The sequence below is a fragment of the Dasypus novemcinctus genome, chromosome 26 (genome assembly GCF_030445035.2).
Source record: "Dasypus novemcinctus isolate mDasNov1 chromosome 26, mDasNov1.1.hap2, whole genome shotgun sequence".
Taxonomy (NCBI): Eukaryota; Metazoa; Chordata; class Mammalia; order Cingulata; family Dasypodidae; genus Dasypus; species Dasypus novemcinctus.
In genome coordinates, this window is record NC_080698.1 from 31,346,038 (window position 1) to 31,367,221 (window position 21,184).

A 21,184-nucleotide genomic window follows, 5' to 3' on the forward strand; every position below is an offset into this window, starting at 1 on the left:
AGAGGAATAACATTGTAAAAGCCCAGATCGAGTTAAAGAGAAGGAACGCACAAGAACAATTTCCACAATAAAGCTTTAATTACGAGGTGAAAGTTCCTCACTCTGTTCCATCCGAGTACAAGTTGCTATGTCGCAGCAGCCCATGGAAGTCTGCGGGCTGATAGTCCTTTTACTAAGGCAAGCTTGAACGCTAAAACTTTCTGGTGCCAAAGCCCTTCAGTGTTTTCTTAGATAAGGATTCGACGGCCCCTCGCATCAGTCTGAGCTGGGAGGTCACCGTGGAAGAGCAGGACTGCGTCTATTCTTATTTATACAGAATAGCCAATCCTATACCCTTGAAGCAAGTAGGGAGAGTGAGAGGAGCTGCTGACATTGACAATGAATCCAAACAGAAGTTGCACTAGCGGTGTCCACCACGTTGCCTCTTCCCCCGCCTGGCCTTGTGGGAGCTGTAGTTTTTGTGGAAGCAGCTCCCCCGGCGAGCCAGGAATGCCCCGCCCGGGTGGAACTACAGATCCCAGGCAGCGCTCGGCCGCCCGCCCCTCCCGCTCAAGTGCGAGTGTAAACTCACCGCGCCGGGGCCGGCGGCCGCGCGCGGGCGAGCGGGCTGAGCTTGGCACTGCGCGGGGGCGCACGGCTCCGGGGACCCAGGCCCCGCCACCTTCCCTCCACCCCCGGGCTCTGTTCTCACTTTCGAACTGTGGAAGGACGAGAAGCGGGAACCATGCAGTCAGAATCGGGGATCGTGCCGGATTTCGAAGTCGGGGAGGAGTTTCACGAAGAGCCCAAAACCTATTACGAACTCAAAAGTCAACCCCTGAAGAGCAGGTGAGTGGTGACAGCTGGAGGGAGGCGCGGCGGGCGGTTGGGAGGGTCCCACGCCTCCCATCCTGGGGCAAGGACAGCCAGTCACCCGGGCTTTCGGACAAGGACCCGGTGCCCTTGCCTCGGGGCAGAGGGAGAACTGCCCCCCGCAGCTGGGGCCGCGTCATCCCGGCCGGTGCGCATCTGGGGGCTCCGTCCGAGCGCACTTTCGAGGAGCGCCACGGGTCGCCGGGGACGACGCGCCCAGACTCGGGGACCCTCGACTGGGGATGCCCGCTGCTGAGACTGGGTGGGGGCTGGGGAGCGACCCGGCGCGGAGGTGGGAAAAGAGGAGCGCCAGGCCGGGACGCTGCCCCGGTGGGATTGGGGTGAGGGTGGGGGTGGGAGAGTTTCTAGTGAAACCCTTCTCTGAAGATCCCCGCTGGCTGAGTGCTGGAAAAGGAGATTTTGAGATGGATTGAGATGCAACGGTCGGGGGAAGCAATTAGCTTGCTCCTCTCAGGAACAGGGCAATCTCTTGGAGGAACCCGCCCCTGGCGAGTTTTCCCTGGGCCCCGCCTCTCACCTGCCGGACGGCTGCACTGAGCGCAGGAGGGGTTGGGGGCGGCAGGTGGGTGTGTCCCCTCATCTAGCTTAAAGTCAAATTCAAATCCAGGCCTTCCCTAGAGGGCAAAAAGCCTTAGGCCTGGGGGATTACCGGGAAAGTCCCCTGTCTGGCAGCAGCACGCATTTAATCTGCTGTGGACTTCAAAAACTTTTCAGGATAGGAGTGAAGATAACCGTCTGGCCTGGCTTCTCACCACCTCTCAAGCCCTCTTCCTTTGCGCCGCCCTCCTTTGCCAAGGCCATCTGTTTTCCTTTCTCTATGCCCTGTGGCCAGTGAGAACCCCTTGGACTTAACTTTTCCAATGTTTGCTAAGTGGGAGTATGGTTAATTGAAGCTGTAAGAGCAGAGAAGGGTTTAAATCCGCCCACCCATCCCCAATTGTGAGATAAGACTGGAAGCTCTCAGCTATTGTTCCGCATTCATCAAAAACCTTTGCTGCCCTGCCCCTCACTCTGGGTGGGGCCTGGGTGAATGGGCCTGGTTGGCAGATTGGGATGAGGGTCAAAGTCAGGGTGAAGGAAGAAGGGAAATTAAATCAGGAGGTTGGAGAGCACATTCTGGTACTTGCTCTTGCAGATGCTGATGCAGCCTCTTTGTCGATGCTTACCAGAGATTGCAAGGAAACGTCCTATGAGTTAGAAGCATGAAACCAGCCTTTCGTTGGTGGTTTCTTTTCATAATGGCTGTTTTGTGTGTGAGCGTCGATTGTGTGTGTTGGGGGCTGGGGGTTTTGAGTGATATTGTGTGAAGGGTATTGTTGGTTATGCTGGTTGGGGCTTTATCTGCATCTGACTGAAGGGACCAGTGTTTTAGTGAGCGAGCTTTTCCTGCTTTTGCTTCTATAAGCAAATGCTTACATGGCCAGAATGAGGGGGTGTGCGGGTGTGTGGGGAGTTCTCAAAAATGAATGAACTGGACTGTTTGGATCATTTTCGATGATAGCTGATACATAACATTAGATTAGTTTGAGAGTGAGGAAAACGCCATCTGGAAAAACACAAATGAGTGCCATGAAATTCATGGTGAAGGATTTGGGCCTGTTCTTTTTCGGAGTCTGCACAAATTCATGCGTGAGGGTGAACTAAGGAAAATTGTGGGGACGTGGGAAGAAATGGCTTCACACGTTGAAGCTAGAAACAGGTGCAGGACAGAACCGGTATGGAGAGGAAGGCTAAATTAAAAAAGTTGTTGCAAAACTTGTATGTGGAGCAGACACATGCTATTTGAAATAAACCAGTTAAATAAAATCTGTGAATAAATATATGGGGTTGGCAAAATCTCCCTATACTGTTTTCCACAGTTTTCTAATGTATTGTCATTGACATCTGTTGTGTGACTTTCAAAGGCCACATGTTGTTCAGGACCTACTTACTGCTTTTTGTCTTAAATCTTTGCCAGGGCACCTCACTTCTTGTAAGTCTTGGTCAGAAAAAAAGTTGAAATTAAAACGTTAACACTGCTCTAGCCATTCTGGTTATCCATGGTGTTCTCTGGATTGAATCTGCAGATTCCCCTTGGAGTTGAAAATGGCATGTATCTGCCCACTTCTCAGCCAGCTCCTCTGTGACCCTCTGGCCCCCGCTACTGTCAGCCCTCTCCCGGGTTACTGCAGTAGTCTCTTTATTGGTGTCTGGCCTTGTGCTCTACCTGCTTTAGTGGGTCTTCAGCACAGCAGCCACAATGTTCCTGTTAAAACCAAATCTGAGCCGGGGTAATTTTGCCTTCCAGGGAACATTTGGCAGTGCCTGGAGACAGTTTTGGTTGTCACATCTGCGGAGATGGGTGCTCCTGGCCTCTAGCAGGTAGAAGCCAAGGATGCTGCTAGCCATCCTAGAGCACACAATACACACCTTGCCCCTCTCCCTCAAACAAAGAATTATTCAGCCCAAAATGTTAGTAGTGCCGAGATTAAGCAACCCTGTGTTCAAACCTCAGTAGGAGGTTTTCATTCTCTGTTCAAGACCTTCCAGCGACTCCTTGTTTCTCTCAGAGTAAAATCAGAGTCCTTAAGATGGCACAGACAGCCCATGTGGTCAGGCTCCGTGTCAGCTGTGACCTCACTTCTCACCACCCTTCTTCTCCTCTCTGTTCCTGGAACGCTCCTGGCCCTTTCATCTCAGCGTCTTTGTACATTGCATTTGCTGTTCCCTCAGTCTGGAATGGCCTTTCCCTAGTGAGCCGCAGCGCTCACTCCCTCACCAGCTTCCCTTAAATGTCATTCCTGTCAGGCGACCCAGTGCCCGCTATTTACCATTGCTGCCCCTTCAAACTCTCAATTTTTCTTGCGCTGCTTTATTATTTTTTAGCATACTTCTATTTTAACCTGCTATTTAATTTCCTAGAATGGTATGTTTGTTGTGTGTTTCTTTCAGTAGGATGCTAACTCTGAGGGAGCATGGATGTCGGTTACTTGCTCATTGCTGTATCCTCAGAACATAGAAGTTTCTCAGCCTTGGCGCCATGGACGGTTTGGGCTGGGGATAATCCTCGTTGTGGAGGGGTGTCATGTGCATTGTTAGATGTTCAGCGGCATCCCTGGGCTCTTCCTTCTAGAGTTAATAGCACTCTTTCCCCCAGTTGTCATTATCCAGAATGTCTCCAGATATTGCCAAATGTCTTGAGGATAGGGGAGATAATTAATTGCCCCTGTTTCAGAACCTAGAAGAATGCCTGATGAAGAGAGGCGGCTCAAAAAATATTTCTTATTTAAATGTGTTGTTGCTTTCTCCTAAGTAAACCCATCCAGGGTAGCGGGTGTTGTTGGGTTTTTGTTTTCTCATTCAACCTTATGTTCCTTTTATAATTGGTATCCATTGGTTTATCTCCAAAGAGGGCTTTACATGCTCATTGTTTGGGCTAAGCTTGGAGATATTAAGTGTTTCAGAGGAAAGACATGTTTCAGTCTTAACCCAGACCTCCTGGCCTTTAGGGATGTGAAGTTTCTGGATTTAGATTATGTGAACTCCGCTTTGGTCATGTTGACTAACAAGGTTGTGTCCTGTGAAGACACACACTATGAGAAAAGGAAGAATTGTTTGTACTTTGGTTCCCCCAGTGAAGGTTTTGAAATCTTTGTGTGATCTTCTGGAAATGACTTCTGAATGGTGGATGGCAGAGGAAAAATGCTGAATATCAAGAGTGAACTCAGAATTTGCATGTTGGCTTATTCAGGGATACAAACGTGGAACGGTTGAATGAGGTCCTTGCAGCTAAGGACCCTTGTGCATCTTTTGGGCCGTAAAGCAACATTTTAAACACAGTTGCAGGAGCAGATGTAGCTCAGTGGGTGAGTACCTGCTTCCCATGTCTGAGGTCCCAGATTCGATCCCTGGTACCTCCTGAAAACAAAACAAACAAATGAAAAAAACCAACTCTCTTTGGGGAGCAGATGTAGCTCAGTGGTTGAGTGCCTGCTTCCCATATATGAGGGCCTGCGTTCCATCCCCAGAACCTCCTTAAAAAAAAAGCTTAAAGAACATGGATCTTTAAGCTTGATGTTCTTTTGTTTTGTTTTTCTTAGTGCTAAATCCTGTGGCTTTGTCATTGCTAGTGCCCTTTTCCTGGACAGACTTCAGAATTAGTTTAATTTATTTGTAGTTTCTTCTATTGTGAAATTTTTAGTGCTGTTTTAGAGGGCTGTTATTTAACCTCCTGCAAATTAGAAAGGGGAATAAAAATGACTATTAGCTTTATAATGGCAAGACAGGATAGAACCGTGGTTCCCAAATGCTGATTCATAGAGAGGTGTGGTGAAATTTTCACAGATTTGTGATAAAATGAGAAAGATAAAGACTGTCATGTCATATACACACACACATATTTGGGTATAGGGCCACCTGCCATTTCTCAGATTTATTCTATGATTCCCCCCTCTTTGTTCATAATAAAAATGCCCTTTCTTTATGAGACAATACTCCATTTCTTGGCAAAACCAAACTGTTAGCCTTATTTTGGTTTCTGAAAGTTTTCTTGATTTTTCTGGTCTGTCCAATCTGAGGTGATTAAGAGAGAGAGTAAGAGCAAGGTTCTGGCATTGCTGTGTGCCTCGAGGCTGACTGGGAGAACTTCGGGTGGCTGGGTGGCCTCTAATTTCAGTTTCTTCTTTTGGCAAATGGGGTCGTAGAGGCATTAACTGTGACTGTGCCTGTGGAATAGTCAGCACGTGCTGGGACCATAGGAAGTGCTAAGTATATGTTAGTGGGTATTGTTGTGCTTATTGTTCTTGTCATTGCTTCATAGCAATAAGCCCTGACATTTTGGAAAATACTTTTATTTGGTTGATGCTGACATTCTTCTCTAAGGCTAGTGTTGTTATTGCAATCAGATTCCCCCACTTTTAATAAACTTTTTTTAACTTTTATGCAAATGATATGTTTGCATTAATTTTTTAACAATAATTCCTTTATGTTGGTTAAAAGCATAGCAATTATGACATCAATACGTACATAAAAATTTATATTTGACACACATTTATTGAGTTCTAGTACGTGTAAATTAATACCTATAATGATAGCTAAAATTTTTTGAGCACATATTGTGTGCCAGACTGTTTTTAGTGTTTTTTAGTTGTGTTAACTTGATCTTTGCAACACCTGCATGAAGTGATATTACTAATAAAAATAATGGTGTTAATCATAATTTTAAAAACAAGTGACACATTTAGTAGTTACAGTGCGCCAAGTACTGTTCTAAGTATTGTACTTGTACAAACTCATTTAATTCTCACTTCAGTCTCGAGGGTAAGTACTTTTATTATTCTCATTTTACAGATAAGGAAACTGAGGTATAGCAAAGAGACGGCGCCAGGATTTAGACTGAGGGAACCTGGCTGCAGCCCCATGCTCTTATCTGTGATGCTGTACTGCTGTGTAAAAGGCACTGTGCATGATTGTGGGGAATCCCAGGGTGCATCACACTGTACTTTCTTACAGAACTCTCAGTGGGTGTGGGAAAGAGAACCCTTGGATCCAGTTGATCAGGCACGGCAGCGCGTGATCAGTGTGGGGAGTATGGGCATCAGCAGTGGGAGTTTAGTAGAGGATAGGTGGGTGGGAGGCAGTTTTGTGGAAGATGAGGGGTGTTTGAGTTTGGTCTTGAAGATTAAGTGATACTTGCAAACATGTTTCTCTGTAGCATTCAGTAAAATCTTAGTGTAGACTGGGTGCAGGTGGAAGGTTTAGCGGGAGCCATGCTTTAGTGCTGTGCATGCCTCATGGCCCCTCACCAGGCCTCCTCACTAAACCGCTATGTCTGTGTTCAAGACAACTTCTTGGAACCTCGGTTTTGTTACCTGTCAAGTGGGAGCAATAGAACCTTCCTCTTAGGGTTGGTAGATGTTTCAACCTGAGATGAAATGTGTAAAACTGCCTAAGCACAGTGCCCTGAGACCACGTCCTTGTCCAAAATTTTACCACAATAGCAAGTTTTCTTTTTCTCCTCAAAGCAGTGACAAAAGCATGTATAGATTGTGTGTCTGAAGCAAAATAGGCAAGATTGAGGTGCTTTAACCTGGCAGATGTTCAAGTCTAATTATGTAAATTAGTTTTGTGGTATGATTAGATTGACAACTTGATTAAAAGTGAGATTCTAAGTGTTGGTTTTGGGTGATATTGGAGATTTCTTTTTCCCAATTGCTGCTATTTATGGACTATATTTAAATGTGTGTGTGTGTATGTGTGTTTAATTTCCTTTGAGTTCTGCAGTGCAGTTTGCACAGGCTGATGTTTATATCTGCTCCAGTTGTGCAAGAAGTGGAAAATATCCTTTTTTTAGAATAGGTCACATGTACTCACTGTCAGGAATAGGACCTCAGTGTAGAAAAATGTATCTTGGGACAAATCAAAGTTACTAAATTTCTCCCTTCAACTGCTTTGTTTCAGAACTGGCAGTATTAGATAAATAATAGGCAAAAAAATTCTTGGCTAATATTTGTTGTCATTATCAAGGACAACAAGGAAGAGTTTTATTTGTTTTATGTGAGTGTTTTGTGTGTGTATGTTTTAAGTATAAAATATACTTTGCTGTTAGTTATGTCTGATCACAAAGTAAATTATAAATATATGTTAGGCCAAACTCCAAATATGCATTATTTGCAGAAAATAATCAAGAAGACAGGTCAAAGATATTAAGTGCAATCACCACAGGCTTTTGATATAGTAAAGGCTAGCTTGCAGTTTATAATGAGGTTTTGTGCATCCAATGAACCCTGTGTACTTGGGAGACAAGGAATTCTATCAAGACATCAAGTCTGCACCTTTATTGAGACAGGTGAGGGCAAGGAGACCTGTAAACAGGTCCCAGATCTCTCCTGAAATCTCCACATTCTCCTCCAGCTTCTATTCCCGGGGAATCTAGAAGGAGTGCCAGCCTGATGTGTGAATGATATGTCCCCTTTTCTAGTTGGCTCTTAAACATGCCTTAATTTTCTTCCCTTTCTGAGGCCTTTCATGCATGCTGTGAAGCATAAATAAGTTCACTGGGCTTTGGATTGTTCAAATGCGGCATCTGCACTGACACAGAATGCTGAGCTCCTCTCCGATGGCCAGCATTTCTGGGGGCTTCCCCTGCCCTGGGCACTGTGCTAGGTGCGTCACAGCTGGCATCTCATTGGTTTGTTTTCCATCTGAGCCAGAAGTTGACTCAGGATAGGCAGAAAGGATTGCAAATGCTTTGGGGGAGTGGGGAAATGGTGAGCTAAAGACACAGGGAAGCAAATGGAACCTCAAAATCACGTGGATCCCTAATGTTCTCTCCAAGGCATTTCTAAAACTTCCCTCAGTCATGAGTCAGCATAACTTTGGGGTCAGAAGGACCAGGATTTATTTGTTTTTATTCTTTTCCTTCCCTTCCTCTGCTCTCTGCCTTTCCCCCACTCCTTCCAACATAGATACTAAGCACCTGCAGCCGGTCAGGCTCTGTGCTGGCTCTGTGCAATCACATGTAAAACCAGACAGGCACGGTTTACTGCCTGCAGGGTGCTTACATTTTAAAGGTGGGGAAACAGCTGATAAAGAACCAGATAAATGAACAAGATAATTTCTGGTAAATGTCATGAAAGTGAACCACAGTGCTTATGTTATTGATAGAATGAGGGGCCTGTATTGGATAGAGGGATCAGGAAAGACGTCCTGGAAGAAGTGGTTTTTTTAATTTGGTTCATGGTATGATTTCATGGACCACCTGAAATTATTTTTATCAGTTCACAGCCGCCCCTTGCTGCTGAGCTCCTTCAGGTAATATACTTCATTTAATTCATATTATGGCATGTGGTACAGCTCACACCAGGTCATGGCTATTTTGCAGAGAACAATTTTATTGTAGTGATTAGTGTGATATGGAGCAAGTGAAGAAGTGGTTTTGAAGCAAGACTTGAAAGTCCAGTGTGAAGGTGCAAATCTTGGTGCTGTCATTCACTAGCTGTGTGACTCTGGACAAGTTACCCAACCTCTCTAAACTTCAGTCCCCCTTTTGGTAAAATGAGGCAGTAACTACCCTGCAAGGCTGATGTAAATATAAAAGGTAATGTATGTAAAGCAGCAAACATGTAGGTGTGATGCTTAGTAGCTACTCAGGAATTGAGAGAGGACTGGTTTAAGGAACAGGAATAATAAGGAAAGAAATAGAGACATTGAATTTCATTATGAGAGTTTGTGACTCCATCTTAAGACTCTTTCTGATTTTGAGCCAGATTTATGCTTGGGTTATAAATCTAACTCCGGACTAATAGTGGAGATGAGTTTTATTATTTTTATTATCTTTCTCCTCTCTAGGATCGTCTTACTTAGTGTTGGCTAAGTTGTCCTTCCTGCTGTTGTCGTGTGGAGAACATTCCTGTTTGACCGTGCTTCCCTTATGTTTAGCTTGGGAATGGTTTTTAACTGGATTTTTCGAATGGCTTTTTTTCTGTTGTATAGAAGGGTGAAAAAGTAAAGCCTAAGATTGATTTAGCAAAATATACACCCACACCACAAACAAATAACCAGCATAGAACTCCTGACTCTCAGTCCTGTGTTTCAGTCACTAGGTCACGCTTCCGGTCTACACTGATGTGAATGTCAGCCTGGGTGCAGAAATGAAAAAGAAGAAGCCACTTCTCCCACACACCACCTCATGCTTTCACCAGCTTTGACATCTACGGACAATGGCGTGTGTTTAATTCAACCACTTTAAAAAAAAAAACCTTCAGAACATTTAGATTTCAGTAGCTGAGTTCTTTGAATAGTAACTTTCAAAAGGAAAATCCTGTGTTGTGTGAGAACAAATATTTTAAATCCAAAGGCAGTGAGTTACAGGTCTGTGGAGGCACTGGTAGAGTCCTGTCCAAAAGAAAATGTGGGTTATTGAGCAATTTTAGGTAGGCTTCTGTGGCCTTTTCTCTTCCCCTCCCCTCCCTACCCCGAAGTGGGAATAACTTGCTGAATCACTCACACAGTCGTCTGTTTTTCCATGTAATGAAGGGCCACGTCTGAAAAGTGACTGTCCCCACTGTTGAGGGGATGGATAGCTGGTAGTACAGTTTTTCCTTCTGCAAAGCTTTACTTGTCTACTGGGAAGATCTGAGGCAAAGGGGATTCATTTAGCCTAATGGCTGTGGTCATGTGTGAAGCTCTAAGATGATAAACACATAGGAATGCTGTGTTTCCTTTGGTACCTTTACTGTAAAATGTTCCTAAATACTAACTGGTTCTAAGAAGCAAGTTTTTCAAAACATACATTTTAAATTTTATAAGATTTGAAACTTGGAGAAATGGAAATCACATGGAGATCTCAAAGATGATTTTCCTGTTTCATTCAGGAATTTTCAATCCTTATAAATTCTACCAGAGGACCTCAATGTGATGTGATCACTTCGTGTCTTCTCACTGATGGACATAGTGCTTTAAAATTGAGTACACCTTACTCTCACATGTTTAGAAAATGGATAAATAGCCAAGAGTTGATATCCAGTAAGCTTGAAATTATTTAAAATCAAAGGTTTAGGAACAAAAGTGAATATAAAACCCATACAGAGAACTCCAAATATCCTCCCCCAGATACCCAGATCACCAGTTTTAACATTTTACCACATTTCCAGTATCATTCTATCTATGTTTAAATTTGTCTATTTCATTATCTGTCTCTTATCATCTATCTGTCCATCTTATCTATTTTGTATGCATTTGAGAGTAGGTTACACACATCAGACTCCTTGAACACAGTATTTCCATGTAATTTCCTAAGAATAAGGATATTCACTTAAGTAACTACCTTAAGTACAGTTATCAAGTGCAAGAAATTTAACATTGATATTAAGCTTCTGGTCTATATTCCAACTTTTTCATATGTCCCAATAATGTCCTTTAGAGCCTTTTTCCCTCCATTTTAAAATCCAGTCCAGCATCATGTATTGCATTTAATTGTCATAGTCTCTTTAGTTACTCTTTTTTTTTAATTTGTGGAAACATATATACAACATAAACTTTCCCATCTCAACCCTGCCAAGCATACTGTTCAGTGGGATTAATCACATTCACAGTAGTGTAGTACCCTTATCACCATCCATTACCAGAAGGTTTTTGTATTATTTTTGCAATTGTTTTTTAAGTTGGAAATCATTTCAAATTAAAAGTTTAATGATAAAAGAAAAAAAAGAGATTTGGGTTATCAGGAGCTGGCATGAGGTGGAATGAGGAGTGACTGCTAATGGGTACAAGGTTTCTTTTTGGGGTGATGAAAATGTTCTAAAATTAGATTTTTGAGATGGTTGCACACCTCTGTACATATACTGAAACCCATTGATTTGTACGCTTTAGATGGGTGTACATTGTAGTCTATAAATTATATATAAATAAAGCCATTAAAGTATGAAAAAATTGAGTTCATGAACAGACACACAGATATGTCAGTGGTCAACTTGTAACAATCTTCTCTGTATCAAAAGGTCTGGATATATTTTTGTTTTCATTTTTTAGCATTTGAAGCTTTTCAGCAAAAGGTAGCAAGGTATTATTTCACTGTCAGCTTTGCTCTGTTGCATTACTGAGCCTGCATTAACCACACTACCTAAATTTAGAACATTGGCAGTCAATAGAATACTTTGCAACTAATTTATAATGCTTTTGGCAGAGAATGACTAAGAACAAACATTAAAATAGCATTGGCCAGCTAGGGTCATTTATTTTCAAAGGAAGAGGTTGACACTAACTATGCATTCTTGAAAATTCTATATATTTATTTTTAAAGGAAGAGTTTCCAATTGCTTATGTGAAACAATCCCTCAGAATATAAACAGGGCATGATTCCTGGTGACATCCCAAATATAAGTTTGTTTGCTGCCAGAAGTGTGCTTGCAAAGTAACATCTAAGAGTTTGGTCCTGGCTTGTGATGCATTGGATAATTGGTGTGTAGATTTTTTGGAACCACACCTTGCATCATCTTATGGTCATTCTTTCACCTGTCTCTGGGTAGATAAATACTAATAGTATTTTATCTAGGTATAATGCCAGATGGGTAAATGCTAAATGATGGGATCTTGGAATATAAGACTGATTACATATGGAAGCTCTAAATCTTTGTTGATTCAGAAATGAATAAGATTTGATTGTATTTGTTTGGTCAATCTCCGGCACTAAGATGCATGATTTAAAAGCAGGCAGCTGAATGGGAAGAACAATTAATTGAGGCTTGCTTTTGGAGTCAGTAATACTATATATTATCTGCTGGCATAAGGGAGCTTTCCCTAGTGTACTTCTTTTTCTCATTTGTGTGCTCACATACCTGACACTTTTCTAATCTGTATTCACTGGCAGCCAAATTCCTTTTCCATAAATATTGCTACTACTGGACATTTTTATTTTGCCTGCTCATAATGTCTTTTCAAATTTCTTATAAGAGCCCCTTCCCATAGATTCCGTTTGTATGAAAACCACTTTTTGGCTCCAAGAGTGGAGAATTTGGTACAGTCCTGGTCACATTTCTTTATCACAGGGATTGGTTTGGGGGAGGCACATGTTGCCTAATCAAAGTGAATTCCAGGATTTGCTTGGATGCTACCAGAAAGAGATTCTTCCTTTATTTCCATTGAACTTGACTTTGGGAAAATGTGGTACTTGAGAATAAAGCCATCCCCTAGAGGGTAGAGAAACACTGATCCTTATATTAGGGTAACGTTAACTACTGTAATAAAGTAGCATGTAATAGACCTAAATGTAAAAGTTCTTCCTCCATTTGACAAATCAGGACTCCAAGCTCCTTCCATCTTCTGACTTTGCCATTGGATAGGACCCCAAGAGGTTTCTGCTTCTGGTGGTGGGTAGGGAAAGAAACACTGGAGTAGGCATATGTAAGATCCCAAAGTGATACCACTACTTTTGCTCCAATTCCACTGGCAAGGACCATTCTCATTTCATCTACATCTGAATGCAAGGTTGGCGGCTGGGACATATATGGGAAGAAACATCTCTGTGCTATTAAAGAGAACATGTTTTCGGTGGGTAGTTGACCATCTTTCCTTTGATCCTTGTAGCAATTTTTCTGCTTCCAGACAAGCCATGCCTATTCTTGGTAGGCCTACTTAGGCCTGCCCTTGGATTTTCCTGTTACTTAACCAATAAATCCCTTTTCTCTTTAAACATTGTTAAGTTGGGTTTTCTGCCACCTGAAGGGGGACTGTCTAAGCTTATTCATTGCCTGCACCCCCCCTCTATGGAATGCTTGGCCTCTTCCAAGTTCGTTGAGCAAAATCACCACCCTTTCTCATGCCACCACCACTGCCACCACCGTCACCACCACCTTAGTGCTCTGGTTTTCAATTGTGTCCTCAGACCAGCAACTTCTGCATTTCTTAGGAACTTGTTAGAAGTGCATATTCTCAGACCCCACCCTTAACCTACTGAATCAGAACCACCGGGGTGGGCCCAGCAATCTCTGTTCTCACAAGCCCTCACGGGATGCTGGCGCACACTAGTTTGAGAACCACTGCCCTAATATTTTACCGTAAATCCTTTGTCTCCATATTAAATTCTTCTTGTCTTGCTGCTTTTGAATGAAAAATTCACCTGGATAAGAACACATTTAATAATAAATGGAGCACTGCTTCTTGTTGTCAGGCCAGAAATGAGCATCGTTGATAATTACTCATTGGTTAAAAAAAAGAAGGAGAAAAAAAGCTCCCTCTAGAAAGTTATCAGATCTACATTAGTGAAATTAGATAGGATTCCTTGTTGTCTAAATGCCTCCATGACTTGGAGTTAACATACTTATAGGTTAACCTATCTATAAACAGTCCTGGCCCAAATCTCAAAAAGAAATCTAGACTCCAAAGCTGTGAAACTTGAAATATATTATAGTCATTTGACTGAAACATTTGGTTGAGAAACAGGGTGATGGTGGTTTTGAGCATGCTCACATGACCAAATTGTTTTTCACAAAACCTCCGCTGAATAAAATTTGAAATACGACTGTCAGCCTGTTTTCCTGTCTTAATGAATTCCAGACAGTTTGTAGAGTTTGGGAGCTTCCAAAACAGAGGGGTGGAATGATGGCGGCCAGCCAGCATCTGTCTGGTCAAATGTAAGGATGTCCTCACACAGCAAAGTTGTGGTGTCTTCTCTCCTATTCCCTTTGTTTTGAAAATCATGAAGCCACTCAATTCTCAGATAGAGATGGCAAGGCATTGTGTCCAACAAATAAAGCCTATAGAAAAGTTCTGGACTCTTCCTTTGCTAGGAAATTCAACCGTACCTTTGTGTTTAATCCATTTAAACATGAGCATTTTGGTTTTTCTTTCGCTGCACGTTGTCCTTCTCCAGAGAAGAAAATGTCCTGAACAGTTCTTGTTGTAAATTGGTTAAGAGCTCCTTAAATAAGGCAAATTCTGGCTTTCACCTTAGAGTAAGACACATTTTAATTTAAATTCCAACTTGGCCACCTACTAGCTGAATATTTTTAGGCAAATTTTTCTTGTTGCCTCTGTCCCAACATTGCTAAAGTGGGATTGTGGATAATCATATCTAAGTTTTAGTGTGATCTTGAGGATTATAAGAAATACGTGGATAAAGTGCTTAGTCCAAAGCCTGGCTCATAGTGTTCAGTAAGTGGGACCTTCTGTGGCTATCTCTGTGTCCACAGTGTCAGCAAATTTTTTGACTGATTTTATTTCTGCATCCCTTAATAAAGAGAAAGTGATTTAAAGACAAGGAGAAGGAAAAGAAGGGGATCTGTAGAAGAGAATGGAAACCTACATATCCCCCAAGTTGCATAATCAGCATCAGGGTCCTTGAGTTGATGCAGTCGCTAAATAGTGGTGAACTCTGGGTGGCCTGACAGGGAGATGTTTAAGGATGCCACGTGCTATTCACATGTAAGGGGTTAATTTTGTTGCCAGAACAGTCTTAGTCTTTATCAACGTGTTTCATTTCAACATAATTATAGATTATAACTAGGTGGAGGAATAAATAATAAGATGCACTAATTGGGATTGCAAAACACCAGGCCACGCAGCAGCTCACCTCCATTACTGTCTCAACATGAGTATTGGCATTCCTAACTGTCATGTTTCACCATTGCTTATAACGACTTGCTGCTTTATCTTTTAACATTTAATGCGACAGCCTCTCTTTATAGTTATCTTTATCCGACATAAGCTGAATTGCTTTGTAATCTTGAAGCTCAAAAACCTTTTTATCTTTCACTCTTTAGGATTTTTTTCCCTTGTAGGGGTAACGTATAGTTGTGTTCGTGATTAGAACATCAGTTAAAAAAACATTTTTTTCCCCCCACACCAATGTTGTAGCTTGCTTTTCTAGATCATCACAGAGTTTCTCTCTGAAAGCCCATGGCTAAACTAGTCACCAGAAAGCAAAAAGAGATTCACCTGGATAGTAACCATCTTTTTCAGGAGAAAAATTCTCATTATATTGGATGTGAATGTGGATGCCCTCATCAGTTACAGATTGAACATGTTATACTCATCACAAGGATGTCTTTCTCACTGGATTGCTGGGAAGAGTCACTGTAGTAATGAGAGTGTAGTGAAGGGGCAATAGATGCCAGCTGCTGCAGCTGCTCTTGGGTTTACTGCTCGTAATCCTACCGTACTCCCATGACGCCCAGTCTCTGCCTACCACCGTACTTCTGTACTGCTGCTGGTTCATCACCATTGGAACTAAGAGGTTTAAATGAGAATTGAAGAAGTGGCTAATAACCCCAGAGACATTTTTATGTGCTGCTTCAGGCGGGTGTTGACTCTCCCATTGCTTTATTACTGTTAAGTAAAAAGTAACATTTGAAAAAAAAAAAAGTAACATTTGATTCTCCATAGCTTAAAAAAACCCTACCTTATGGTCAATTCTCAAATGCTTGGGGTAGATACAGTAAGTTTTCCAACCTATACTAGCACTCTGTTGCAGCTTAGGAATCTTCCCGACCAATTCCCCCAGTTATCAGCTATTATGTGATAGAAATGGAAGCTAATTTAATTACTCATGAATGGGATGCATCTTCTACCAGAATCCATTCATTCATCCATCCATCCACCATCCATCCATCCAATAATTCGCAAGGTACCATTTTTCAGAGTATTTTAAGCCTTTCCCTGGTATTGTCATCAGTAATTGAAATTTTGATTCTAAGTTAAATAGATCCTGAGTTGTATAAGGAAATGGAAAATGAAAGTTGTTTTCTTTCCATGTGATTGAAACAAACAAAAGCCCTGAAGAATACAATTAGATGTTTTAGGGATGAGAGCTAATGGGTCAGAGGAGTAATGAGCACAGGAGAGAATGAAGCTTGAAAAAGGATGGTCAAAAAATGGACCTGTCTGGTGGACTTCTGAGCTCTGCATTTAAGTAGTACAGCAGACTGGAATCAAGAGGTAAGAGACTCCGACCTGTGGGAAGAGCCAACCATCAGAGACAGAAGAGGCAGTTTTGAAAGTTCTCAGTGCAGATTGATTTCTTGGTATCCAAACAGGAGAACAGAAAGGGATTTGACTCTTTTATTCTTATAATCTCAGAGGCATCATTTGGGAATTATTTGGAGGCACGGTAGGCAAATTTTCCCTGCCCTCTGAGATAAAATGATACTCAGTGAATACTTGTGGAGCTTATTGTGGGGTCAGGAGATAGTGGTGAGCAAAAAAAGGTCAAACCTGGACCACCAAGGCCTTTGGCAGTGGTTGCTGAGTAATGCTTGGGACCCAGATCAGATCATCAAGGGCCAGTGGAGCTCTTTCTGGGGAAAGAAAAGAGCCCACTTGGTAGTCTCATAAATTACTCTGGGAAAGAAATATATTTTAATCTGGCAGTCATGAAAAACACCTTTAGCTGTCCTTACTTTAAAAAAAGTGTATATTTTAAGAAATCAAAGAAATCAAGCATCTTCTATCTATAAATATACCTGTTGGTAGTAATTATTTTGTTGTCTGGTCAGTGCCCACGTGAATGAGCCCATGGGAACTGGGCATCTCCTGGCTAGTGAGTGCCCAATAAATATTAGTTGAATGAAGAATGACCAAAATAGACAAAGTGTTTCTGATGTGCTAGGAGGGATCAGTAACTTTTGGGAACTCTGTTAAACCCTTTCAGGAAAGTATGTAAGAACATATCGTGACCTTTCCTTTTATTATCTTTGGGTCCTTCGTAAATTTTTTCTGAGCCTTAGTTTTCTCACCTATAAAATGGGGCTGATAGTGCTTGCTTCTTGGGATAGCTGTGAGGATTATAGAAGAAAACGTATAAAATGCTGCCACATATAAACCCTCAGTCCATCAAGGTAGCAGGGGTGATTAGAGTAAATATTAAGAATCGTTTTCTTGCATCTTGTCTTTACTAACAATTCCTTGTCTGAGTTAAAAAGCTCACTGGGGAAAACATTTTAAAACAGGTCTATCCAGAGGTGGTTGTGGGTTACCTGTGAAACCCTGCTAATCAAGTTTTCCCAGGGGTCTGATCATCCATTTTTGCCATCTGTTTGCCAATAAACATGGCTCATTACGTACAGATCTTTAAAGTTGATCAGGGCTCCATTGTTCAGATGTTACTCTTTATTTTGATATAATTTCTCATGTTCTTGAGGAAGGTGCAGTATGAAAGTGGTGATCTACCAAAAGAGCCTAGAGAACTGATGGGGCAGTTGCTAAAGAATCCAGCAGAAAACAGTAGGATGATATAAAGATTTTGTGTAGGCAATTTTTGAAGAAACCAGGCCCAGCTTACTCAGGGCCTAGGGGGTCAAGGTGATGATTTTATATTTCAGTGTATTTGAAATTAGCATATTATAATTATCCATATAGTCATTAGAATAAACATGAGCTGAGTACTTGTTGGGAGTGTTTGGAATTCTTTTAGGAGGGAGGGAGAAAAGAATTGTTTTCAAGAGGTCCAGAGTTTGTTTTGTTTTTAACTGTGGAATATTCTTCTTTGAGGTCCAGTAGTTTTGAGTGGCAAGGCAGATAGGTCACGGTTAATAAAAACAAAGAAAGCAAACAGTGATAATAATAATAACAATAGCATTTAGTATTTTTAAACTTTTCAAATGTTTTATATAATGCTAATATGAGGTAGGTAAGGATGTCTTTTTTTTTTTTTTTAAGATTTATTTATTTCTCCCCCCAATCACATTTAAAGAGATTGAATCAACAATCTCCCAATAAAGAAAAGTCCGGGACCAGATGGCTTCACAGATGGATTCTACTCCCAGTGAGCCGGCATTCCGCATGAGCCAGCTCACCACACGGGCCAGCTTGCCTTCACCAGGAGGCCCTGGGCATTGAACCCTGGACCTCCTATATGGTAGATGGGAGCCCAACTACTTGAGCCACATCCATTTCCCAGGATCTTTTATAAGTGAAGAAACTGAGGATGGGTAATCTTAAATCGCTTGCCTAAAGGCACTCAAATGAGGGTGGAATCAAGACTCAAACCAAGGACTGTTTGACTTCAAAGTCCACCTTTGTATCTTTTGTGCTGCAGTGGTTACAGTGCCCCTTGGGGCTGGAAGGGGAAGACAGGATAGGAAGCCATCAGGGGCACAATCTCTTGTTGATTTTGGAGTGGAAAGAGATTTCTGGTGAAGTAAGGACAAAAGACTCAGGGTGTGGTTAAGATGCTCACAGCATGCTTGACTGCCTAGTCTTTTGTTTTCAAAGCAGTTGTCTGAAGAAGGAAAGGAACTATAGGCTGTGAAGGCTCCCATAAAGGAAGGAGAGGTGGGGTGGTGGGTTTACCCTAGGGGGTTGTGTAATCATTCACTATGGGGTGGTATGTAAGCTCTGGGTTTTCCTTAGTCCTTATTAAAGATCTCTGCATGTTGTAATTTGATAGCATCAAAAAGTCCTCCCTATATACCTGTCCTTCTGTTTTACCACCAAATGTAGCTCCTATCATCTTGATGTTTTTCGCTCATCTCTCTCTTTTTCCCTAACTTGATTTGTTAATTGTGTTTCTTATATGTCTTCATGAAGTTGTAGCCAGTCTCTTCCATTCTGGGCTGTTTATCTTTGGCATGCCAGAGGTCTTGAAACATCATAATGTTGTGTAATGAATGTAACTTCTGCCCTGACATGTGGGTGTTAAGAGCATTAGTCATTGCAAAGTAGTGAGTGAAATATTTTCAATAAAAGGATATAATGATCTAATAGAGAGGAAGAAGTTATAAAAATCCTGATTGATGGCTTTAATGCTGAGCCATATGCTTAGTGGGGTCCATCAGTGATGGGTAAGAGTTCACAGAAGAAATGTAAAAGCATTCTGACTCCTCATTATTAGGAGAGGAACAAGATCAACAACTTTTAAAAAGCACCTAATTCTTATGCATACCAAGAAAGGTGTAAAACATGCATGCTTTCCAAGGATTCCATCCCCATTTATTGTATAGTGTGTACCTTTTCCACCATAAAGTTTGTTTTCTGTGAGATTTTATTTTTATTTTTTTAAAGATTTATTTTATTTATTTCTGTCCCCTTCCCCCCCATCGTCTGCTTTCTGTGTCCATTCGCTGTGTGTTCTTCTACGTCCGCTTGCATTATCCGGCGGCACTGGGAAACTGCATCTCTTTTTTTGTTGCATCATCTTTCTGCGTCAGCTCTCTCTGTGTGTGGCGCCACTCCTGGGTGGCCTGCGCTTTTTGCCCGCGAGGTGGCTCTCCTTGCAGGGAGCACTCCTTGCGCATGGGGCACCTCTATGTGGCACAGCACTCCTTGCGTGCAGCAGCACTGCGTGTGAGCCAGCTTACCACAAGGACTAGGAGGTCCTGGGGATCAAACCCTTGACCCTCCATATGGTAGACGGATGCTCGATCAGTTGAGCCTCGTCCGCTTCCTGTGAGATATTATTGATAGGCTCCTGGAGTGCGTCTTGACTGGAATGCCCTCAGCCTTAGAATGATCCTCTTGTCAGGCCATTAGGGTGCCCTTTGCAACACCATCTGTAGAGCCAGGGCTTTCCTGAGCAAATGAAGTAGGCCTTTACCTTGTGGAGTTGATTTTATGAAGAGTTTTGGTCAGCGTTAGTCATTGTGTGTCCATGAGCCAGCTGACCTGGTTTATCTCTCCAGACATCTTCCCATGGCAGAAGACTGAATGCTTGTCTTTCTAAGTCCATGGACACCTAGAGATGGTAGGTACTTTGGTTTGCTTCTTGTTGGGCAGTGCATACTGGTCTTCTGGGAATAATATCTGGATGAGGGCATGTAATCAGCTTAAAAGGGTGATGCGCGGTCTCATTTCCTGAAATTGGAGGTTTAAACTGGAGACGTGTACCTTCACCTTGCAAGAGTCATCAGCCATTCCGGTAAAAAAACTTAGGAGCTAAATACCTTTTTTCCCTAAAGTAGTTTCAAACCAGGAAATTGCTTTAATGTCAGAATAGAGAGTTTACGCAGTGTCTATGGCCACCTTAACGATTTCTCAGTAGACTGAATATTTTCAAAGGAAGGCCAAGTTAAACTTTGTCTTTAATGGGAATACTTTTCTTTTCTCATATGATATCTTATACAAATTGGTAATTATTTTCTTGTTTGCGTTAATAGTTTATGACATTTTGAGGGCCGAAAGGTATGTGGAGAGGAGGTATATTTTCAATGTTTTTCCTTGCTCATCTTTCTGAAAGGGTTATTGATCTCTAATCCTCTTGTGTAATGTGTTGAATTTCCTATAATTATTAATTGAATCTATAGATAAGGAGGTGGTTTTGAATGGGAGCTAAGAAACCTGTTGATGTAAAGTCTATTTTACCTTTTATGATGCTCATCATTAGCACCTCCCTCCTCCTTGGCTGAATTCCCTGTCATTTTAAGTAGGCGGCAATTACTGGTTGGGCCGAAGAAGCTTCTGCCAAGGATCCTATTAATTATCACTCTATCTCTAATTTAGCCTTCTAGTGTTGAGAGAAGGTGCATGTAAGCGTGTGCAGCAGCTGCAATCGCATCTTCTTCGTAATATTCTCCTTTCTGAGCCGGCTCAGTGGACTCAATGTTCAGCCAAAGGGCCGACGCGGCCCTGGTGAGTGTTTTCAGCTCCTACTATACGTTGTTTGGTCAGTCAGGGTTGGTGTGCTTTGCTTCTCCTTTTGGCTGTGACCTGAGGAGAGGTTAATGGTTGGCACTAATGCCGGGAATTCAGCCCTATTCCTTGTCCATCTCTGAACTTAAACAAGACACCTCGAAAATACTTGAAAGGTTTTCCCATGTGCTATTTTTTTCTGTCTGTGGAAAGGAGATCTTGGAATTAACTGTGTCTGTGTTAAAGAAGGTAATATAAATAATAGCCAGAGTAA

The 21,184-nt window shown here is 42.0% G+C and overlaps 1 protein-coding gene across 4 annotated transcripts in view; it reads left to right on the forward strand.

Annotated features, from left to right (window-relative positions):
* The first annotated feature begins 557 nt into the window (after window positions 1-557).
* Window positions 558-21,184, forward strand: part of MITF (melanocyte inducing transcription factor) — a 235,428-nt gene continuing 214,801 nt past the window's right edge. For 2 of the 4 annotated variants that reach the window (XM_004482044.4, XM_004482045.4), the window contains exon 1: window positions 558-828. In XM_004482044.4, the coding sequence (XP_004482101.2) occupies window positions 725-828 (104 nt within the window). In that variant the 5' untranslated portion in view covers window positions 558-724. The remainder of the gene's footprint in view (window positions 829-21,184) is intronic. The other 2 variants (XM_071212157.1, XM_012521026.4) reach the window with 1 other exon arrangement.